This window comes from Spermophilus citellus (genome assembly GCF_964194105.1).
Source record: "Spermophilus citellus genome assembly, chromosome: 8".
Lineage (NCBI taxonomy): Eukaryota > Metazoa > Chordata > Mammalia > Rodentia > Sciuridae > Spermophilus > Spermophilus citellus.
The window spans coordinates 1,674,764-1,695,986 of NC_138189.1; the positions used below are offsets into that span (position 1 = coordinate 1,674,764).

A 21,223-nucleotide genomic window follows, 5' to 3' on the forward strand; every position below is an offset into this window, starting at 1 on the left:
ACCTCAAAACAGGACCACAGGGACCTCAAAACAGGACCACAGGGACCTCAAAACAGGACCACAGGGACCTCAAAACAGGACCACAGGGACCTCAAAACAGGACCACAGGGACCTCAAAACAGGACCACAGAGACCTCAAAACAGGACCACAGAGACCTCAAAACAGGACCACAGGGACCTCAAAACAGGACCACAGGGACCTCAAAACAGGACCACAGGGACCTCAAAACAGGACCACAGGGACCTCAACACAGGACCACAGGGACCTCAAAACAGGACCACAGAGACCTCAACACAGGACCACAGGGACCTCAAAACAGGACCACAGGGACCTCAACACAGGACCACAGGGACCTCAAAACAGGACCACAGAGACCTCAAAACAGGACCACAGAGACCTCAAAACAGGACCACAGAGACCTCAAAACAGGACCACAGAGACCTCAACACAGGACCACAGAGACCTCAACACAGGACCACAGGGACCTCAACACAGGACCACAGAGACCTCAACACAGGACCACAGAGACCTCAACACAGGACCACAGGGACCTCAAAACAGGACCACAGGGACCTCAACACAGGACCACAGGGACCTCAACACAGGACCACAGGGACCTCAAAACAGGACCACAGGGACCTCAAAACAGGACCACAGGGACCTCAACACAGGACCACAGGGACCTCAACACAGGACCACAGGGACCTCAAAACAGAACCACAGGGACCTCAACACAGGACCACAGGGACCTCAACACAGGACCACAGGGACCTCAAAACAGAACCACAGGGACCTCAAAACAGGACCACAGGGACCTCAAAACAGAACCACAGGGACCTCAACACAGGACCCCAGGGACCTCAACACAGGACCCCAGGGACCTCAACACAGGACCACAGGGACCTCAACACAGGACCCCAGGGACCTCAACACAGAACCCCAGGGACCTCAACACAGGACCACAGAGACCTCAACACAGGACCACAGGGACCTCAACACAGGACCACAGGGACCTGAAAACAGGACCACAGAGACCTCAAAACAGGACCACAGAGACCTCAAAACAGGACCACAGGGACCTCAACACAGGACCACAGGGACCTCAACACAGGACCACAGGGACCTCAACACAGGACCACAGGGACCTCAACACAGGACCACAGGGACCTCAACACAGGACCACAGGGACCTCAACACAGGACCACAGGGACCTCAACACAGGACCACAGGGACCTCAACACAGGACCACAGGGACCTCAAAACAGGACCACAGAGACCTCAACACAGGACCACAGGGACCTCAACACAGGACCACAGAAACCTCAACACAGGACCACAGGGACCTCAACACAGGACCACAGAGACCTCAACACAGGACCACAGGGACCTCAAAACAGGACCACAGGGACCTCAAAACAGGACCACAGGGACCTCAACACAGAACCACAGGGACCTCAAAACAGGACCACAGGGACCTCAAAACAGGACCACAGGGACCTCAACACAGAACCACAGGGACCTCAAAACAGGACCACAGGGACCTCAAAACAGGACCACAGGGACCTCAAAACAGGACCATAGGGACCTCAACACAGAACCACAGGGACCTCAAAACAGGACCACAGGGACCTCAAAACAGGACCACAGGGACCTCAAAACAGAACCACAGGGACCTCAAAACAGGACCACAGGGACCTCAAAACAGGACCACAGGGACCTCAAAACAGGACCACAGAGACCTCAACACAGGACCACAGGGACCTCAACACAGGACCACAGGGACCTCAACACAGGACCACAGGGACCTCAAAACAGGACCACAGGGACCTCAACACAGGACCACAGAGACCTCAACACAGGACCACAGGGACCTCAAAACAGGACCACAGGGACCTCAAAACAGGACCACAGGGACCTCAACACAGGACCACAGAGACCTCAAAACAGGACCACAGGGACCTCAAAACAGGACCACAGGGACCTCAACACAGAACCACAGGGACCTCAAAACAGGACCACAGGGACCTCAAAACAGGACCACGGGGACCTCAAAACAGAACCACAGGGACCTCAAAACAGGACCACAGGGACCTCAAAACAGGACCACAGGGACCTCAAAACAGGACAAAGAGACCTCAACACAGGACCACAGGGACCTGAACACAGGACCACAGGGACCTCAACACAGGACCACAGGGACCTCAAAACAGGACCACAGAGACCTCAAAACAGGACCACAGGGACCTCAAAACAGGACCACAGGGACCTCAAAACAGGACAAAGAGACCTCAACACAGAACCACAGGGACCTCAACACAGGACCACAGGGACCTCAAAACAGGACCACAGGGACCTCAAAACAGGACCACAGGGACCTCAACACAGGACCACAGGGACCTCAAAACAGGACCACAGGGACCTCAAAACAGGACCACAGGGACCTCAAAACAGGACCACAGAGACCTCAACACAGGACCACAGGGACCTCAAAACAGGACCACAGGGACCTCACAACAGAACCACAGGGACCTCTAAACAGGACCACAGAGACCTCAAAACAGGACCACAGGGACCTCAAAACAGGACCACAGGGACCTCAAAACAGAACCACAGGGACCTCAAAACAGGACCACAGAGACCTCAAAACAGGACCACAGAGACCTCAACACAGGACCACAGGGACCTCAAAACAGGACCACAGGGACCTCAACACAGGACCACAGAGACCTCAACACAGGACCACAGGGACCTCAAAACAGGACCACAGGGACCTCAAAACAGAACCACAGGGACCTCAAAACAGGACCACAGGGACCTCAAAACAGGACCACAGAGACCTGAACACAGGACCACAGGGACCTCAAAACAGGACCACAGGGACCTCACAACAGAACCACAGGGACCTCTAAACAGGACCACAGAGACCTCAAAACAGGACCACAGGGACCTCAAAACAGGACCACAGGGACCTCAAAACAGAACCACAGGGACCTCAAAACAGGACCACAGAGACCTCAAAACAGGACCACAGAGACCTCAACACAGAACCACAGGGACCTCAAAACAGGACCACAGGGACCTCAACACAGAACCACAGGGACCTCACAACAGGACCACAGAGACCTCAAAACAGGACCACAGGGACCTCAACACAGGACCACAGGGACCTCAAAACAGGACCATAGGGACCTCAACACAGAACCACAGGGACCTCAAAACAGGACCACAGGGACCTCAAAACAGGACCACAGGGACCTCAAAACAGAACCACAGGGACCTCAAAACAGGACCACAGGGACCTCAAAACAGGACCACAGGGACCTCAAAACAGGACCACAGAGACCTCAACACAGGACCACAGGGACCTCAACACAGGACCACAGGGACCTCAAAACAGGACCACAGGGACCTCAAAACAGGACCACAGGGACCTCAACACAGGACCACAGAGACCTCAAAACAGGACCACAGGGACCTCAAAACAGGACCACAGGGACCTCAACACAGAACCACAGGGACCTCAAAACAGGACCACAGGGACCTCAAAACAGGACCACAGGGACCTCAAAACAGAACCACAGGGACCTCAAAACAGGACCACAGGGACCTCAAAACAGGACCACAGGGACCTCAAAACAGGACAAAGAGACCTCAACACAGGACCACAGGGACCTCAACACAGGACCACAGGGACCTCAACACAGGACCACAGGGACCTCAAAACAGGACCACAGAGACCTCAAAACAGGACCACAGGGACCTCAAAACAGGACCACAGGGACCTCAAAACAGGACAAAGAGACCTCAACACAGAACCACAGGGACCTGAACACAGGACCACAGGGATCTCAAAACAGGACCACAGAGACCTCAAAACAGGACCACAGGGACCTCAAAACAGGACCACAGAGACCTCAAAACAGGACCACAGGGACCTCAACACAAGACCACAGGGACCTCAAAACAGGACCACAGAGACCTCAACACAGGACCACAGAGACCTCAAAACAGGACCACAGGGACCTCAAAACAGGACCACAGGGACCTCAAAACAAAACCACAGGGACCTCAAAACAGGACCACAGAGACCTCAAAACAGGACCACAGAGACCTCAAAACAGGTCCACAGAGACCTCAAAACAGGACCACAGAGACCTCAAAACAGGACCACAGAGACCTCAAAACAGGACCACAGGGACCTCTAAACAGGACCAGAGGGACCTTAAAACAGGACCACAGGGACCAAAAACAGGAGCACAGAGACCTTTAAACATGACCACAGGGACCTCAATACAGGACCACAGGGACCTCAATACAGGGCCACAGGTAGTAATACCTTGGAGAACGGGGCCCAGGGTGTGGCTCAGTGGCTACGGTTGCCTGGCTCAAGCAAAGCCCTTATATCAATCCCTAGCTCCACAAAAAGCACACTGGAGGACACTGTCCACTGCAAGCATAGCAGAGAGGGGACTCCAGTTCAGCGAGGGAAACACCGAGTCCCAGCTGAAGGCCAGCAAGGGAGGCAGACGGTCACTCCCAGAAGGCACAAGTGCCCAGGCCACCAGCCAACAGAGAAAAACAAACGTACTTTTGGCCCACTGAGCCGGGCAGCAAGGTGGGTCGGTGCTGACCCCAAGCACACACCACTGTGTTGGGATGAGAGTCTTCGGGAATGCTCTGCACCTTGCCGTGATAATCATCTGCCAAGGGTGGGGTCTGAAGAACCAAGCCCTCCCAGGGCAATTTAACAGAGAAGAAAAGGTGGACACAGGAGTCAATCAGTGTGTGCTTGGTGACCTAGTGACAGTCCACTGCAGCTGTGCTTTCATAGAACCTGTGGAGAAGCCATCAGAATGTTATTTTCGGTGAAAAAAATAATACAACCAACTTGCACATAAGATGGGATGATTTTTTAAATTTCTTTTTTACATTTTTCAAAGTTTCTACAATGAACAAGGACCACATTTATAGTCAGAAAAACAGAGGAGCGGAGCCAGTGTTATTTTGATAGAACACAGTTCTGCATGTCCACAGAGAGGGCAGGAGATGGCAGGAGTCATCGGCCAGGAGCTGGCAGGGTGGGCTTCAGGAATGCTCTGGGCCAAGGGTGAGGCTATGCTGGGGGATAAGCATTCAAAAAAAGGTCAGCATTTCTAAAACGGGTTCATCTGTGACCACTGAAAAGGCAGGGAAGAAGCCCAGAGCTGAAGGACATTTCCTCAGCAGGGCCAACGCAGCAGTGTCCACAGGACAACGTCCTGCCTCCCTGGGGTCTAGCTGAAGCTATGGGGAACGCCTGAGCTTCTCCCGCCTGGGCCCTCACTCCCAGGCTCCAGCGGTCTGTCTCTGGGCTATGTTGGTCCTCCTAGCTGGACAGCCCTGTCCTTCCACCTGGACGCTGTCTTCTACCTGACCAGAACCCACAGTCCTAGGGCCCGGGGCATCTGGCCTTGCAGGTAGGTCCTGTGCCCCAGCTCCACGCACCTCCTTCGTCTTCATCTGTAGCACACGAAATCCAGGCTCAGGCATGGCACCAGAAGCCCGTGAGGGCAGGGCCTGACTGTTGCCCCGTCTCAGCTTTCCTGCCACACACCACAGGGGTTGCAGGGGCCCCTGCTGGACAATTGGGCTCCAGGGCCAAATGTGGACTGCAGTGGGACCTGCCGAGATGCAGGCAGAGGTAGAAGCCATCAGCCATTCCAGTCACTGAGCTGAGGCAGCCACAGGAATGGCGGGGAGAACAGGTTGGGGACCACACCAGGGCCTGCGAGGCTACACCAGCTGGCCCCACAGTCGGCCCCACGGCCTCCTGTTTGCCTTCCAGTGGTCTCTGCCTGTGCACAACTGGTTGCTCAGGTCTTTTTGCCCACAGCTTGTCAGCCCCATGTTGGGTGAAGACAGGCCACGTCCATCCAGCTCCTCCGTGGGTCTCCATGCTGGCTCAGCCCCTGAGAGCATGTGGAAATGGTGAGTGAGTGAATGACCCCTGTGCAGTCCTGCTGTGGATGCCAGCCTGGCCAGCCTGATTACCAGCTCCCTCCAACACAGCGCTGGGCTCGGGGCCCTGCTGACCAAGGCCCCGAGCCCAATGCAAAGCTGTCCTGACCACCTCGCCACCTCCCCTGTGCTTTGTCCTCAGACCCTCTGCACTTTGGGAACTGCTTTGGGAAGGCAGGACACCTGCTGAGCCACCCGTGGATTTTCTCTCCTTTCCATGGCTGAGCTTTAGAACATGTACTGAGCTGAACAGGCCAGGATCTGGATGTGAGCAGCCATGGGCAAGCACAGTCTGATGGAGGTGTCCACTAGCTGTCACCCAGACAAACAGCAAAGGACAGGTCCAAAACCAAAAGCCCTCTTCTCCCGTGGCTCCACTCAACCATGTGGATGAGCACTTTGCCCACCTGGGGAAAAGCCATGAAGTCAAGTCGTCCCACTAATGTGGCCACCCCTCAAAAAGGCCTTTCAAAACCAGCAGAGTGCCAGGCCCCATTACGGCCCTCCCACCATCCTGAGGCAAAGGCCTGGTCACAAGTCATGGTGGGTACCAGGCCCCAATGAGTGCCCACTGACCCAGCCACCGAGAGGGCCGCTCAGCTACAGAGGAAGCAGGACTTGTACAGAGTACTTGGAGCGGAGAGTCAGGAGCAGGGACAGGTGGCAGTGCTGGGCGTGGGAGGCGCTTTGCCAATCAGCAGGAGCGCGCGAACCCATCTGCACCTCACCGCCACCTTCCACTGTGTTTCCGAATATTGAAAAATAAACTGTGAGAACTTATAACCTTTAGGCTCATGGGAGAATAAAGTCCCTTCTGACAGACTTCTCTTCATCTTATTTTGGAGATTTGTCTGAGGACCGTATGTTATTTCACATAATTATAAAGCTGAACTCAATACAATTGGCGATCTAAGCTGGGCATAGTGGCACACACCTGTAGTCCTAGCTGCATGGGAGGCTGAGTCAGGAAGATCCCAAGTTGAAGGCCAGCCTCAACAACGCAGCAAGACCCTGCTTCAAAACAAAGGGCTGGGGTGTAGCTGATTGGCAGAGTGCTTGCCTCGTGTGAGCAAGGCCCTGGGTTTGATCCCAGAACCCCAAAAAAGAAGTGAATGAATACAGGCATCCCCAGTGCTACATGAAGTCACCTGCTGTGAGCACCATCAGTGGCACACCCTCAAAGACAGGAGTAACTCCAGGTGACTTTAAAGCAATCAGGCGACTGGATAAGTCTAATGGGTCATGCCCTAAGGACAAAAAAAATCCTTAAACAGACAGTAACAAGTGCTGGCGAGGGCATGGGAAACGGGAACCCTCGCACACTGGCAGTGAGTGTGTAAACCGCAGCCGCGTTGGGAGCAGTCACAGTTTTCCAAACAGTTCAGCATACAGTCACCACATGACCCACCACTCCACCCTCAGAGGGGTCCCCAGGGAGCAAAGACGCCACACGACTCTCAGGGCAGCAGCACTAGCGCCTTGCACTGTGACTGGGGAAGCGAAGGTGGCCTTCCTGGTAGAGGACACTACTCAGCCATGAAAAGGAGCCAACAGTTTGGGCTGCAACGCAGGCAAACCTTAACACCACTATGACTCCACTGATGATGCCCAGAGTGGGCAGTCTGCAGGGAGAGACCAGAGGGTCCAGGGGCTGGGGTCACGCAGACGCAGCTACAGCTGCCCAGAACCTGGCCCAGCCCCACGGCGGTGGCGGTGGCCAGCTCTCACACACAGCGTGGGGGAGAGTACTGTGTACAGCCAGGAAGAAGCTTCCTTACCTTGGTCCCAAACCATCCCCCTGGTGTGGGGACCCTCCCCAAGACCTGCCTGCCTGCCTCTCACACAGGCTGCTCCCCACCCTGGCCCTCATCTGGCCCCATCCTGCTGTGGGCCCTTTGCTGTCCTCCCAGCCTCCAGCAGAGCCCTTCCTCTCCTTGCCTCCTCTGCCCACTTGCCTGGTGGCCCCCAGGACAGCCCCCCTGTCCTGAGGCAGTGCCACCCAGCTGTGCCTGCACCTCCCAACACTCCAGAGAAGCAGGGCATGACCTTGCCCCAGGGTTGCTCTAGAACTTGCTGTGCTCAGGACAGACCTGGGGAAGAGGCCAGGGAAGCAGAGCCTCAGGTCTGAGGAATGGGCATTGCCAGGATCCCACAGACCCCAGTCCAGCCAGGGCCACCAGCGCCCGCCCCGCAGGGAGGGGAGGGGAGAGCGCAACCTCCCCTCCAGAGGCCTGCAAGCAAACCCAGCAGGCTGGAGCCCTGAGAATGTTCCCATTTGGTCAGCAAAGAGAGGTGGACAGTGTCACCAGCCATGGCCAGTGGCAGTGGGCAGGCCATGAATGCCCCAGCACTCACCACTGCCCAGTCCACCTACTCATGCGTCACACCAGGGTCGAGATTGGCCCTGCAGCAAAAGAGAGTGGATCCAGGGCTTGGCACTGTGCCCATATCACCTGAAAGCCACCAGGAACATCAAGGTCAGGCCGGGGTGTCACCCTGGCTGATTAGCATCCTGTGGGTGCCTCAGGGCCAGCTACTCCGGGCCCCTCCTACACAGCCACACACCTGGGCCTGGGCCAGCTCCTGCTGGTGGTCTCCAGTCTCTGGTGGGAATCGCTCTGAGGTTCTGAGAATCGGGCACAAGTCGTGCTCCCAATACAGAGGACCGTCTGGTCCTGGAACAGAGCCAGCCCTTACCTGGAGCCTGGCCGGTGCTGGGGTTGGGCTTGGGTCCCATCTGCTGGCGGACTCTCCCTCCCGGGCGCAGAGGGCTTCCCAGGATCCCGCTCCCTGGCCTCCGGCTCCTCCTGCAGGCCCGTGGCCTGGCCCTCTGTGTGCGGCCTACTTGCCGTGTCCTCCTGGGGGCCGGAGGTGTGTGCCAGGCACTTGCTAGAAGCCGAAGCCTTGCCCCCCTGTCTGTCGGAGGTGTCTTCCACTGGCAGGGTGGCTTCAGGGGCAGGCAGGGCCTCGTCCAGTCCCTCGGGGCCCTTGTCGCTGGCCTTGGCCAAGCCTGTGGCAGGGTGCGAGGCACTGATGACGCTCCCTGGGCCACACTTCTCCCGCAGGTGCTCCACCGCATCCTCCCGACCGTCCCCGCAGCTCCCACAGCACACGCAGGAATGGAGGAGGCAGCTGGTGGCCGCAGCGCTGAGTTTGTGGGAGCTTCCCCCAGTCCCCTGGGCCCCGGGCTCCAGTGGGGAAAGGCCGTGGCCTGGGGCTTCCTGGGTGGCCACTGCAGAGTCCAGGGAGGAGGGTGACTTGGGGTTGAAGATGACAGTGGCCGAGAGCTTCATGCCCCCCGTCCGGTGGGCGATCATCTCAGCCGTCTCGGCGTCATCTGCACTCACCTCCCAGCCATCCAGGGACAGCTGCGAGTCCAGGCAGCTGCAGGTTGAGCCGGGCAGGACGGCTAGCCTCCTGTGGTCACCCTCATTGTTGTTATTGCTCCAGTCCTCCCCCTTCACCACAGCAGGTTTGCTGACCCCCTCCTCCTCGCTCTGCCCGCCCTGCCGGCTCTCCTGGGGGCCGGTCCCAGCACTGTCTGCCCACCCAAACGGAGCACCTGGCGACTCCAGCCTGGCAGGGGCCTCCACTGCCTCCACGTCATCCATGAAGAACACCCGCTCCTCCTCGTCAGTGCCCGACTTCAGCCGCACTCTGCCTGGAGAAGCCTCCCCTCGGGGGCTGCCCTCTGCCCCTGGCCTGTGTGCCGGGGACTGGCAGGCACTGGGTGGCGAGAGCAGAGATGACATCTCGTCCCCAGCCCGGTGGACCATGCGGCTGAGCTCCTCCAGCTCCTGGTCATCGTACTGCATGGAGCAGGCCAGCTCTGCCTCTGGGTTCCTGGCCTCGGCTGAGAGCTGCTCCTCAGGGGGAAGGGATGCGGGAAAGGCAGGTGCCAGGGCAGTGGGCACCGGGATGTCTGCCCGGATGGGGAGCTCCACGTCCTGGCAGACGCAGAGGCTCCGCTCCAGGGTATGCAGCTCCTCCTCCGTCAGCGCCTGCAGCAAATCCCTGCGGGGAAAGAAGAAAACAGGCCTGAGGCCCTCCACAGCAGAGTCCTCCGCCAAGCAGGGACGCAGGCCCCGCAGAAGGAGACCAGGCAGCCCAGCTGGCAGCGGAGTCCAGGACACCCAAGGGAACCGCCCAGGCTCTCCTCCATGCCTCAGCCCAGGAGCGCCCACGCTGGCTCTGAGACCTCTCACTGCAACAAGAAAGCCCTGATTCTTAGGAATGTGTTGACTGCGTTAATACAATCCTCAAGGAGTGAAAGAATATGTGGGCTCATATGTAGATTTTCACCCTTTTGTTGAACACGAATCACCCAGCTCCAACCACGTGCCAGGCTCTGGGTGCTGAGGTAGGCGGGGAGCAGCGAGTGTGTCCCTGCCCTCGTGGGGCCTCAGTTGTGTGCAGCAGACAGTGAACAACCATCTTGCAGTGACTGGATCACAGTGATGACAACAGGAGGGGAGGGAGGAGGGCTTCCTGGAGGAAGGGGCACTGAAGCTGGCACCGGGAGCTGCGGTCACCCTGGTGGCAGTGAAGGGTGAGCTTGGAGCAGGGCCTGCAGGCTGGTGCCCGTCATTTCCTACTGGAGAAGTCCAGGCCACACCTGAGTTGAGCCCCCACTGACGGGCCCAGTGGGCAAGGAACGCCACGGGGCTCAGGGGGTCCAGTTCAGGAGCCGACTGACCACCACGCCAAGAGAAGGGCATTCAGACCAGAAGTAAAACACCAACCAAGACCCCAGGCCCTCGCAGTCACCCCTTCACACTCACTATAAAGGTATTTGTAGTTAGTGTGACACCCACGTTAGCTGGGGCCATGCCTTTGGTCCCCTGCTAGATACGGCAGCTCTCTGAAGGGAGGCCACACCACGAGGCACCTTGCTGTGGACACTCAGACCCTCTCTTTTTTTTTGAAGATTGGTGCTGGGGATGGGACCCAGGGTCTTCCACATGCTGGGCAGGCCTCCACCACCGGGCTGCATCCACCCGCTCCCAAGGCTCCAGGGTCTCTGCTCTGTTTACCTCCCTGTGTCGGTGTTCGGGCTGCCACGGCCTCTGCGGCCGACCCCCTCTCTTGGGGAACTTGCGTGTGCACTCCCCTCCTCCACACAGGAGGGGACGCCTGGACCACAGTTTGGGTGAGCATCTGGGACACAGAGCTCTGCCCGGCAGGCCCTCAGGACTCTTGATACTTTTAATGGATCCTCTCCGGGGAGTGCACAATACACCTTATCGCAGACCTCAACCTGGCTCATGAGGCTGAGCACTGTTGACACACGTGCCATCCCTTAGATATCCTCTGTGGGAAGTGCCTGTTCAAGTCTTTTACCCATTTTTATTGGGCTGACTTCCTTATTGATGGATTGGAGACCTTATGAGTTGTTATTGGATATATTCTTCAACTCTGTAGCTTGTCTTCTCATTCTCTTCATAGTGTCTTTTGGTAAACCGGAGGTTTTAATTTTAATAAAAGGAAATGTCACTTTTTTTTTATGGTTAGTACGTTAGGGTCCTATTTAAGAAACAGGCACATGTTAGCACATGTTTGCAACCCCAATGGCTCGGGAGGCTGGAGCAGGAGGATTGATTGCAAGTTTAAAGACCAGCCTCAGCAACTTAGCAAGGCCCTAAGTAACTTAGTAAGACCCTGTCTTCAAATAAAACATTTAAAAAGGTCTGGCGATGTGGCTCAGTGGTTAAGCACCCCTGGGTTAAATCTCTGGTAAAAAAAGAAAAAAGAAAAGAAAAGAAATCTTTGCCTAATCTGGGGCCACAAAGATGTTCTCCTTGATATCCTCTAAAAGCTCTAAAAAGCTTAAAAGCTGGGGCTGGGGTGGTGGCTCAGTGGTAGAGCATTGTCTAGTATGTGTGAGGCACTGGGTTCCATCCTCAGAACCACATAAAAATAAATAAAAATAAAAGTATTGTGTCCATCTACAAGTAAAAAATACTTTAAAAAAATAGCTCTAAAAGCTGTTTTGCTGCCCATATTTATATGATTTTGCATGTGGCTGGGGTAGATCCAGAGATGAAGAAGTCCCTGTGACAAGCCGTGTTTTGGGAGACCTGCTGGCAGGTGAGCAGCCTGGAAGTGCCCAGCCTGCAGTGACACAGTGGGAGGCTGGGAACCCCAGGAGAGTCTCACCCAGGAGACAGGGGACACTGCTGAGCTTATTTAGAAAACAAAGACAAGGCTCCTGGGGTGTGGTGCATGTTGTCCTAAATGAGGGGACTTCTAGAGGATTTCACTTACAGAAGGGTTTTGAATAATGAATTCAATGTTCTTAACATATATTGTTCTTTTTTTTTTTTCAAACTGTATCCAGCTTTATTAAAGATACTTTTCATAAACAATCATGGTATTTCAGGCAGGACATGGGCAGACAATCGTTAACAGTATACAACAACTTTCAAACTCCCTTCTTGAATGGACTACCAAAATCAGAAAGCTACTATAAAACCCCATGAAGTCTTCATTTGATGCTCTGAATAGAAGTTTAGAGTGAGGGTTGACCTTTCACATTTAGCATGTTGTTTAACAACTTTTCACAAGCCGACCCTGACTTTCAGGAAATGAAAGGAAAATGGCAAGAATTATTAATGTGAAGATCCACAATCTAGAAAAGGGACTGCTGCTCTTCTGAGGGACACCATCTCAATGACGTCACTGGAAAGTCCAGGTTGCCCCCCACACTGGTGAAACCCATTGCTGGGAATCGGGTCCCAACAGGTTTAGGGAGTTAAGTCTATGCCGATGGCAGAGAGGGACAGGAGGACATACAGATGAGTCTGAGTTTCTCCATAACACAAGGCATTTGTGCCGAGGTGGCTGTGTGTGCCAACATCAGGGAATCCCTTCCTCTTAGGAACAAAGAGGAAGTCTCTCAAAACTAGAAGGGAAAGGTGTCTTCCCCCACAGCAATCCAGCTTTGGAGACATTCTACTAGTGACATATGCTCCTTCCCCCAAAAAACAACAATGAAGTGTTCTGTGTGCTAACAACATAGCTTAAAAAAAACAAATAAAACAAAATTCTGCATCTTTATAAAACTTGATAAAAAATAGTATTTCAAACTGTACAGTCACCAGAAGTCCACAGTTATCAAAAACGCACACACTTCACTTGGCATCTCCAGCACCTTCCGCTTTCTGTGCCTGGTCTGTGTTGGCGTCTCCATTTTCTGCAGGGTTATTCCCATCCTTGCCAGTGTCAGCTTTTCCCTTTTTCCCTTTGGGTACCTTCTCTCCCTTCTTTGCAGGGGCCTTTTTAGGCTTGGGCTCTGGCTTTGGAGGAGCAGGTTTGGCAGACAACCTTGCAGATCTTCTCTGTGGTTCGTCTTTCACCTTGGCTTTATCTCCTTTAGCATCCCCTTCAGCCTTTCTCTTGGGCATGGTGGCGACGACGGCGGCGGGACACAGGCGCTGGATGCGGGGATGCAGCGGCACGCGGCTTTGGTCGGTCCGGGGGTCGTTCTCACCTCTTCTTCACACTGCTCCACATATATTGTTCTTAACAGAGATTTTTCTATCTCTTCTTCTGCCAGCTTTGGTTACTTTTTGAGGAGACTATCCTTTTCATTTGAATTGCTCAATTTATTGATAGAAAGTTGTTCTCAGTATCAAGAAATTCACCACTTTTATTAATTTTTTTAAAGAACAACTTCTTGGCTCTGTTTTTCTCTACAGTACACTTACTTTCGATTTCATTGATATCTGTTTTGTTATTTCTCTTCTGCTTTCTTGAGATCTATGATAAACATTATTTTCTAGTTGCTTTAAATAAAATTTGAATTTTATATAAAAGAGTCCATCCTGTCTTCTAATTTATATGTAATGCTGTCAACATTCACTTCTATCAATCCATATCATGACCTTCAGTCTCTTTTATGTTTTCATTTCTGAGATCACCTTTTCCTCTTTCTGAAGAACTCTAATTAGTTTTTTTTTTTTTTACATACAGTTTGCTAATAACAAATTCCCTCGGTTTTATGTTTTGGAATAGTTAATTTTTTTAATATCTTTATTTTCTGTTTATCTATGTGGTGCTGGGGATCGAACCTAGGGCCCCGCACATGCTAGGTGAGCGAGCGCTCTACCGCTGAGCCACAGCCTCAGCCCCACATTCACTATTTTTGAAGGATATTTTTTCTGGTTAGAAATGCTGATTGGCGGTCATTTTCTTTTGGCACTTAAAGACGCATCATTTTGTGGCGTGCTGGCTCCCATTATATTGTTTGTTTTTTGAGAAGGTGTTTCTCTTCCATTTCTTTCAAAGTGCCAAGTCCTTTTCTCTTGCTTCTTTTAGATATTTTTCTTCGACTTTACAATTTTATTGTGACAGATCCAGGAATGTTGCTTGGCGTTTTCTTAAACCTCCTGAATCTTCAGGTAGGTTTCTCCCTATCAGTTTTAGAATATTCTTTGGATGTTTCTTCTGCCGTCCTGCCTGCCTCCCCTTGGGACTCCGCGGTGCGTCGTCAGGCCGAGGGTGCGGGCATTCTCCGGGCGGTGTTCTGCGGTGGTCCTGTTTCCCCTGTTTTCCCTGCGCTTCCCCACGGCTCTCCTCTACTGAGCCCTCTTCAGGTTCATCACCCTGCCTTCTGCTGGGTCCAATCGCTATCACGCCCATCTACCATGTCCTTATCTTCACATTATGAATTTAGGCGATCTGTTTCTTCTTTATAGAGTCTGATTCTCTAAATTCCCCATCCTCTTATCTAATTTCTCCCTTTCTTCTATTTTCTTTAATACAGCAATCCTAACTGTGTTCAAGTCTGTGGATATTAACTCTAAAATCCAGTCGTCTTCAGTCTGCATCAATCTTCTGGCTCTTCTTTTGATCACAATTATATTTTCTTGCCACTTCACATTTTTAGCAATTTGAGATTAGATAATTGACACTGTATTAATCAAGAAGTGACAGATGTGCTGTCTCCACCCAAGGGAATGCCCCTTTCCTCTGTTAGGTGTGAGGGTCCCTTACCACATTGAGTTCAGATATCAAGCCAATTGAGGACCCAGTGACAGCTTCAGTCTATTAGCACTGCTGAGCCTGGAGGGTCGCTGCCACACAGACCCCAGAGGCTGCAGGAAACCGAGCTCTGCCTGAGTCTCACAGGAAGGCCTAGGTGTGTCACAGCCACGCTTTTGTCTCCTAAGCCTCCCCTGCTGCTGGGGAGCTTTCTGCCCAGATTGCTGCCTCCCCAGAACCTGGCAGGGACACTCAGCCCCTTGTAACTGGGTTCCCTCCTTCAGAAGAGATTCTCCGCCTGGAAGACGGAGCTTTGGACAATCACCGACACCTGCCTGGAATTATCAGATGTTTCCCAGGAAAAACAGAGCGAGGCAAGAGGGCCAGACCTTCTCTCTGGAAGAGTTCTCGGCTCTCCCAATTCTGGCTCATCCGACACTCGCTGTCACCATTCCATACCTTACAACACACTTTTGCAGCTTACTTTTTTCTACTGTTGCAGTTGGAGAATCGGCCTGCTGCAATCTGAGGCATCCTGTGGCAACCTCTCTGTCCCAAAGCAGGAGTCTGGCCCACATTTTTAAAGAGATGTGAAGACAGCCAGTCATGCCTGCACTCTTTAGATCTCTTCCTTTTTTCTATTCTTTCTTTTTTTTTTTTAAATCAGGGATTAAACCAGGGCCGTTTGTATGCTAGGCAGGCAATCTACCACTAAGCTGCTGCCCCGTCACCTTATGGGTCTCTCCCCATGCCACGCTGTCCCCACATCCCCAGCACCCACTCTGTCCCTCCTACAAGAACCCCATCTGCTGAGGCCCCGCCCCCTCCTTCTGGCCTGTCCCTCACCTCCCCTCTTGTACCACTTCTCCTCTTCTAAATAGCTCCCCAGAGAGGGCAGGACCTAAGCCTCTGTGTCAAGGCCCATCTTCTCCCCAGAGGATCAGGGAAGCAGTCAACAGCCACCATGAAGCACAAACCAGATGAAGCCCCTCCCACCCCAAGCTCACCAAGGGCCACCCACCAAGGTCCCATGACCTGGAGACCCCATTCCCACTGGGAAGCCCACAGCCCAAGGCCACGTTCACCGTCTGGATCCTCCCAGGACGTGGTTCTGTGCTCTCTGGGTCTCCAGAGAGACCTTCCCTGGCTGGCCATGCCTGGGACGTCCTGTGCTGGGCGGATTCTAGAGCCTTGGGATGTCCTGCCAGACCCAGGGAGGGGGCTGCAGGGAACAGGGCCACCAGCCTCACCACATCCAGGAGCAGGGCCCCTGGAGGAACAGCTGGGTGTCCAAGGCCATAGGCCAGGGAGGCCCTCAGAGGACTCACGATCATGGCCTTCATGCCACTACTAGCCCTCACTGCTGGGCCCTGTCAGCTTGGGGAGGCCACTGGGCAGAGACCTCAGTCACACAATAGAACGTGTGCAGTCTCAGAAGGGCTCCAACACAGCAGCACAAACCTTGCAGCCAACAACTAAAGACCACAACCAACTTGTGGGCACAGAGGGGAGCGTCAGGGTGTAGGAGAAGAGAGGGCCAGCCAAGCCATGAGTGCCTGGTACCTGCGAGGTGGGCAGTGTGAGGCTCCGCACTTGGACCACTCAGCTAGAGAGGCCCAGTGGGGACCAAGAGCAGGATGGTTCTGGCCACCACGAGGCCACGCAGCACCCGGGAGACTGGGAGAGGCTGAGCACTGGGCTCAGCCCCTGCTCCTCCCGCTCTGCCTGCCCCCAAGTCCCACCTGATTTTCCGTAGCAATGAATGGAAGGGACGGAACAGCTCGGACATGTCCTCCACCTTGCGGTCCAGGTTCAGGGGTCCATCCGCATAGACCACGAGGCCACTGCAGTTGAGACACAAAGCCAGTGTGGTTATCCCTGAGGGCCTGGTAAGCTGGGAGCCCAGCCTCACACCCTGTGGCTGGCCCAGCACTGGTCAGCACAGCCTGGGCCGGGGCCTGAGCCTGGGTCAGGTCCTAAACAAGTTTAGAAAAAGGCAATTAAAATTATTACCCAGACTTCATCATCTTTGAAATTCATTAGCTTGTGTTCATGGGAGTAGTCATAAAATAATCAAAAGAACATACTTGTACCCATCAGCATTGCAATCAGAGAAATCAGCATCAAGGTTTGCTGGTAAAACCTATCTCCTTGGAAACGGAAGAACTGGCGTTGTGTTTGAATTTGTCTATGGAGGCTTATGAGAGGCAGCCCCAACCTGTCTACCCCAAAAGCAAGTTGGAGAACTGAGGCCCCATGTGGGTCACCCCTCGCCACCACTCCACCTGGGGAAGCTGTCCCCTAGCACAGTGCCCATGGCCCAACAGGCCCGCCCTGCCAGGACTGGGCTCTCTGCCCGTCACTTCCTGGCACTCTGCTGAGTGCCTGCTGAGGCCAGCCTTGCTCAGTGCCCCCTAGGCAGCCCCAATTCCATGACAACACGTCTGCTCCCACAGCCCACCAGGCACTGTGCAGCCTGCCCAGCTCCAAGGGCACCTCTGTCAGCATCACAGGAAGCTGCCACCATAGCTGCTGCCCCCCAGGGCTTGGGGACACAGGCACCACACCCCTGCAGACCACAGCCAAGTTCAGGCCTTTCCAAGGAGGAGCAGGGCAGTACCCAGAGCCAGGCCGGCAGGCATGGGCACACAGAAGGCCCACCAGCCCAGGCAAACCTGGGAGGGAACGTCTGGAGATGGATCAGGCCCAGGCCCCACTGGCCAGTCTGTCTGTCTGTCTGTCTGACTTTCTTTTTAGCTTGCAGATGAAACTCACACAGCACACACTTGACCGGCTCCAGGTGCACGGTGGTGCCATTGAATAAGCTCCCATGCACTGCGCTCACCAGCTCCAGGTCTCTTCAAAACCCCAGAAGACCTCCTTCAGCACCCCACCATCCCCTGGCCTCGGGCAACCCTGGTCTACTCTCCACCTCTAGGGAATCACCTGTTCGGGACACTTCCTGCAATGGAATGACGGGCAGGTGAGTGTATAAGTCTGGCTGCCTTCACTCAGCACCACGTGTCAAGGTGCCTTCGTGTGTCAGTGTTTTGTGGCCCTTACAACTGAGTCACATCCACTGTGCGCACCATGTCTTTACCCATTCATCCCAGCACCCGTTGGGTGGTTTCCTCCATAAACGACAGTGTGTGAGCGTGGTGTACTTACATTTCTCTTGGGGATGTGCCTAGCAGGGTAGTGTCACCACATGGGTCACACAATCGTCTGTTCACAGAACCATCTGACTGTTCTCCACAGCACCGCACCACTTCACACTCCTACAGACAGCACACACGGATCCCTGCTCTTCCATATCTCCTTCTTTCAGTGTTCTGTATAGTGGCCGTCCCAGTGGGCAAAGTGGCATTAACTGAGGCTTTGATTTGCATTTCTTTAGACAGTGATGTTGACCATCTTTTCACATACTTGTTGGCTATTTGCATACCTTCTTTGGAAAAATATCTATTCAAGTCTTTGCCCTATTTTGGTGGGGGGTACTGGGGATTTAATCCAGGGGTCATTTACCACTGAGCTACACCCCGGGGCCTTTTATTTTTTTGAAAGAGGATCTCATTAAGTTGCTGAGGCTGGCCTCTAACTTGTGATCCTCCTGCCTCAGCCTCCTAAGTAGCTAGGATTACAGTGCATGCAACGGTACTTGACTTTGCCCATTTTTTAATAGGACTGTTTGTCTCTGTGTTAAGTTGTAAAGGTCCCTTATATATTCTGGATACTAAATCTTTATCAGATACATGGTTTTAAAATATTTCCTCTTATCCTTTAGGTTTTCTTTTCACTTTCATGATAATATCCCTTGATACACAAAAGCTAATTTGAATGAAGTCCAATTTGCTTATTTTTCCTTTCACTATTGATGCTTTTGGTGTTAAATGAAACAATGCACTACCAAATGCATGAACATGAAGATTTACCCCCTGCATTATTCAGAGAGAGAGAAAGGGGGATAGGGAGGGAGGAAGGTACATAGAGGGAGACAGATGGGAGGGTTGAATCTGGAACGTCCCCCAAAGCCTCATTTATTCAGAGGTGGGGCTTTGAGGAAGCAAAGAAATCCCTCCACCTTCCCTCCACCGTGCCCTCTGTCATCATGTTCTGGTTCACCTCGGGCCAAGACCAAGGCAGCTGACTGACTATGGACTGGATCCACTGAAACAATGAGCCAGGATAAAGTTTTCCTTTCCTAAGTTGTTTGTATCAGGTAATTTGGTCACAGAAATGAAGAGCAAAGACTGAGAGAGGGGCATTTAATTTAAGGATCTGGTTGACAAGGCCGGAGAGCCTGGCAAAATTTGCAGGGCAAGCCAGCAGGCAGGCTAGAGACTCGGAGAAGAGTTGACACTGTCATGAGTCCCAAGCCTTCTAAAAGAGAATGCTCTCTCACACAGGGGATTACAGTCTATTTCCCTATGTCCTTCAACTTAAAGATGAGGACCACCACAGTGTGGAGGGCAATCTTCTGTACTCAAAGTCTACTAATTTAAATGTTAATCTCATCTTTTAAACGCCTTTACAACAACATCCAGATGGTATTTGGCCATCTAAGTGGCTACTGAAGGCTTGCCAAGTTGAGACATAAATCTAGCCATCACTGGGTCCAACTCTGTTATTTGCATGAGACCATCTGGTTGTCCCAGCAGGGGAATGTCCTTTCATAAGTGAATGGTCTTGGTGCCCAGGTCAACTGGCCACAGATGTCTGCATTTATTTCCAGACTCTCAGTTCTATTCCACTGGTTTTCAATCTATCCTAAAGCCAGCGCCTCACCTTGTTTTTCTGTTTTGATATTCTTACACTTATTCAGGCCACTAAAGTCCATCTGAATTTGAGGAAGAGCTTTCCCATTTATGCAAACGGGGGGGGGGGTTGGATTTTGATAGGGATTGCATAAGATCTGTAGATCAATTTGAGGAGTATTGCCATCCCAACTAGACTGTCTTCCCATCCATGAACATGGGCTATCTTTCCATTTTAGTAGATCTTCCATTTTTCACCAATGCCTTGTGATTTTCAGCATTCGTGTCTCTCACCTCCTTGGTTAAATTTATCCCAAGGTATTTTATTCTTTTGAATGTTTTGGAAATCTCATATTTAAAAGAACACTTAATCATATACAATGTATTATTACTCAGCCTCAAAAAGGAAATTCTGACACGTTACAACATGGGCAAACCTTAAGGCCACTATGCTGAATGAAATGTGGCAGTCATAAAATGTGATTGCACTTATGGAGGACCCTAGGATAATCAAATCCATAGAGACGTAAGGCAGGATGGTGGTTATCAGAGACCAGGGAGAGAAGAATGAAAGTTAGTGTTTAGCGGAGACAGAGTGTCTGTGGAGAAGGGAGCAGGATGGTGGTGACTGTTGCACACAATGTAAATGTCCTCAATGACACTAAATTGTACACCCAGAAAGTTTTAAAATGATAGATTTTATGTTATTCTTATATTACCATAATAATGGAAGAAATTTAGTGCTTTGTATTGTGTTTCCACAAGCTTCACCTGTTAAGAAATTTTGAAGGGGCTGGGGATGCGGCTCAAGTGGTAGCGCGCTCGCCTGGCATGCGTGCGGCCCGGGTTCGATCCTCAGCACCACATACCAACAAAGATGTTGTGTCCGCCGAAAACTAAAAAATAAATATTAAAAAATTCTCTCTCTCTCTTAAAAAAAAAAAAGTCAGGAAAAAAAAAAGAAATTTTGAAGATGTACAGTAAAGACGGTGGCGCTACATGATGGCTAACTAGAGGGAGGCTGCATTTCCAGTCACTCCATGGCTGGGGACCTCAGCAGGGGGAGTGCTGCTCTCAGTTAGGTGGGTGAAAGAGGCAATTCACTCAGATTCAATATCGGACAGTCAGCCTCTTAGAGACTCAGACATTCGGTGCATTAAACAAAGAACAAGAAAGAGCACGTTGGGGGCAGTGGCACATGTCTGTAATCCCAGAGGTTCAGGAGGCTGAGGCAGGAGGATCATGAGTTCAAAGCCAGCCTCAGCAAAAGAGAGACCCTGTCTCTAGATAAAATACAGAAAAGGGCTGGGGATGTTGCTCAGTGGTTAGTGCCCCTGAGATCGATCCCCAGTACCCCACCCCCTCAAATAAGAAAGAGCACATTGGAGCCAAGCTGTTGCAGCAGCAGCAAGGCTGGTTCACCAAGGTGAGGGAAAACACGGAGAGAAGCACAATGGACAGATCTGGCACAGGAAAACCTGCAGATCAC

At 52.7% G+C, this 21,223-nt stretch overlaps 2 protein-coding genes across 8 annotated transcripts in view; both read right to left on the reverse strand.

Moving 5' to 3' along the window:
• Positions 1-21,223, reverse strand: part of ZFYVE28 (zinc finger FYVE-type containing 28) — a 140,972-nt gene that overhangs the window by 30,016 nt on the left and 89,733 nt on the right. For 6 of the 7 annotated variants that reach the window (XR_014023299.1, XM_081304200.1, XM_081304202.1 and 3 more), the window contains 2 exons: positions 16,723-16,824; positions 8,696-10,012 (listed from right to left, as the gene is read on the reverse strand). Coding sequence is in view for 6 of the 7 variants with exons in the window: in XM_081304200.1 (XP_081160326.1) it covers positions 8,696-10,012; positions 16,723-16,824 (1,419 nt within the window). In the remaining variant the exon portion in view is untranslated. Of the gene's footprint in view, positions 1-5,093; positions 5,950-8,695; positions 10,013-16,722; positions 16,825-21,223 lie in introns of those variants that run through there. The other variant, XM_081304204.1, reaches the window with a different exon arrangement.
• LOC308654590 (non-histone chromosomal protein HMG-17-like) lies at positions 13,102-13,440 on the reverse strand. Its single transcript, XM_081304211.1, has one exon. It carries the CDS (start codon positions 13,399-13,401, stop codon positions 13,129-13,131), a length of 273 nt encoding a protein of 90 aa, XP_081160337.1. The 5' UTR covers positions 13,402-13,440; the 3' UTR covers positions 13,102-13,128.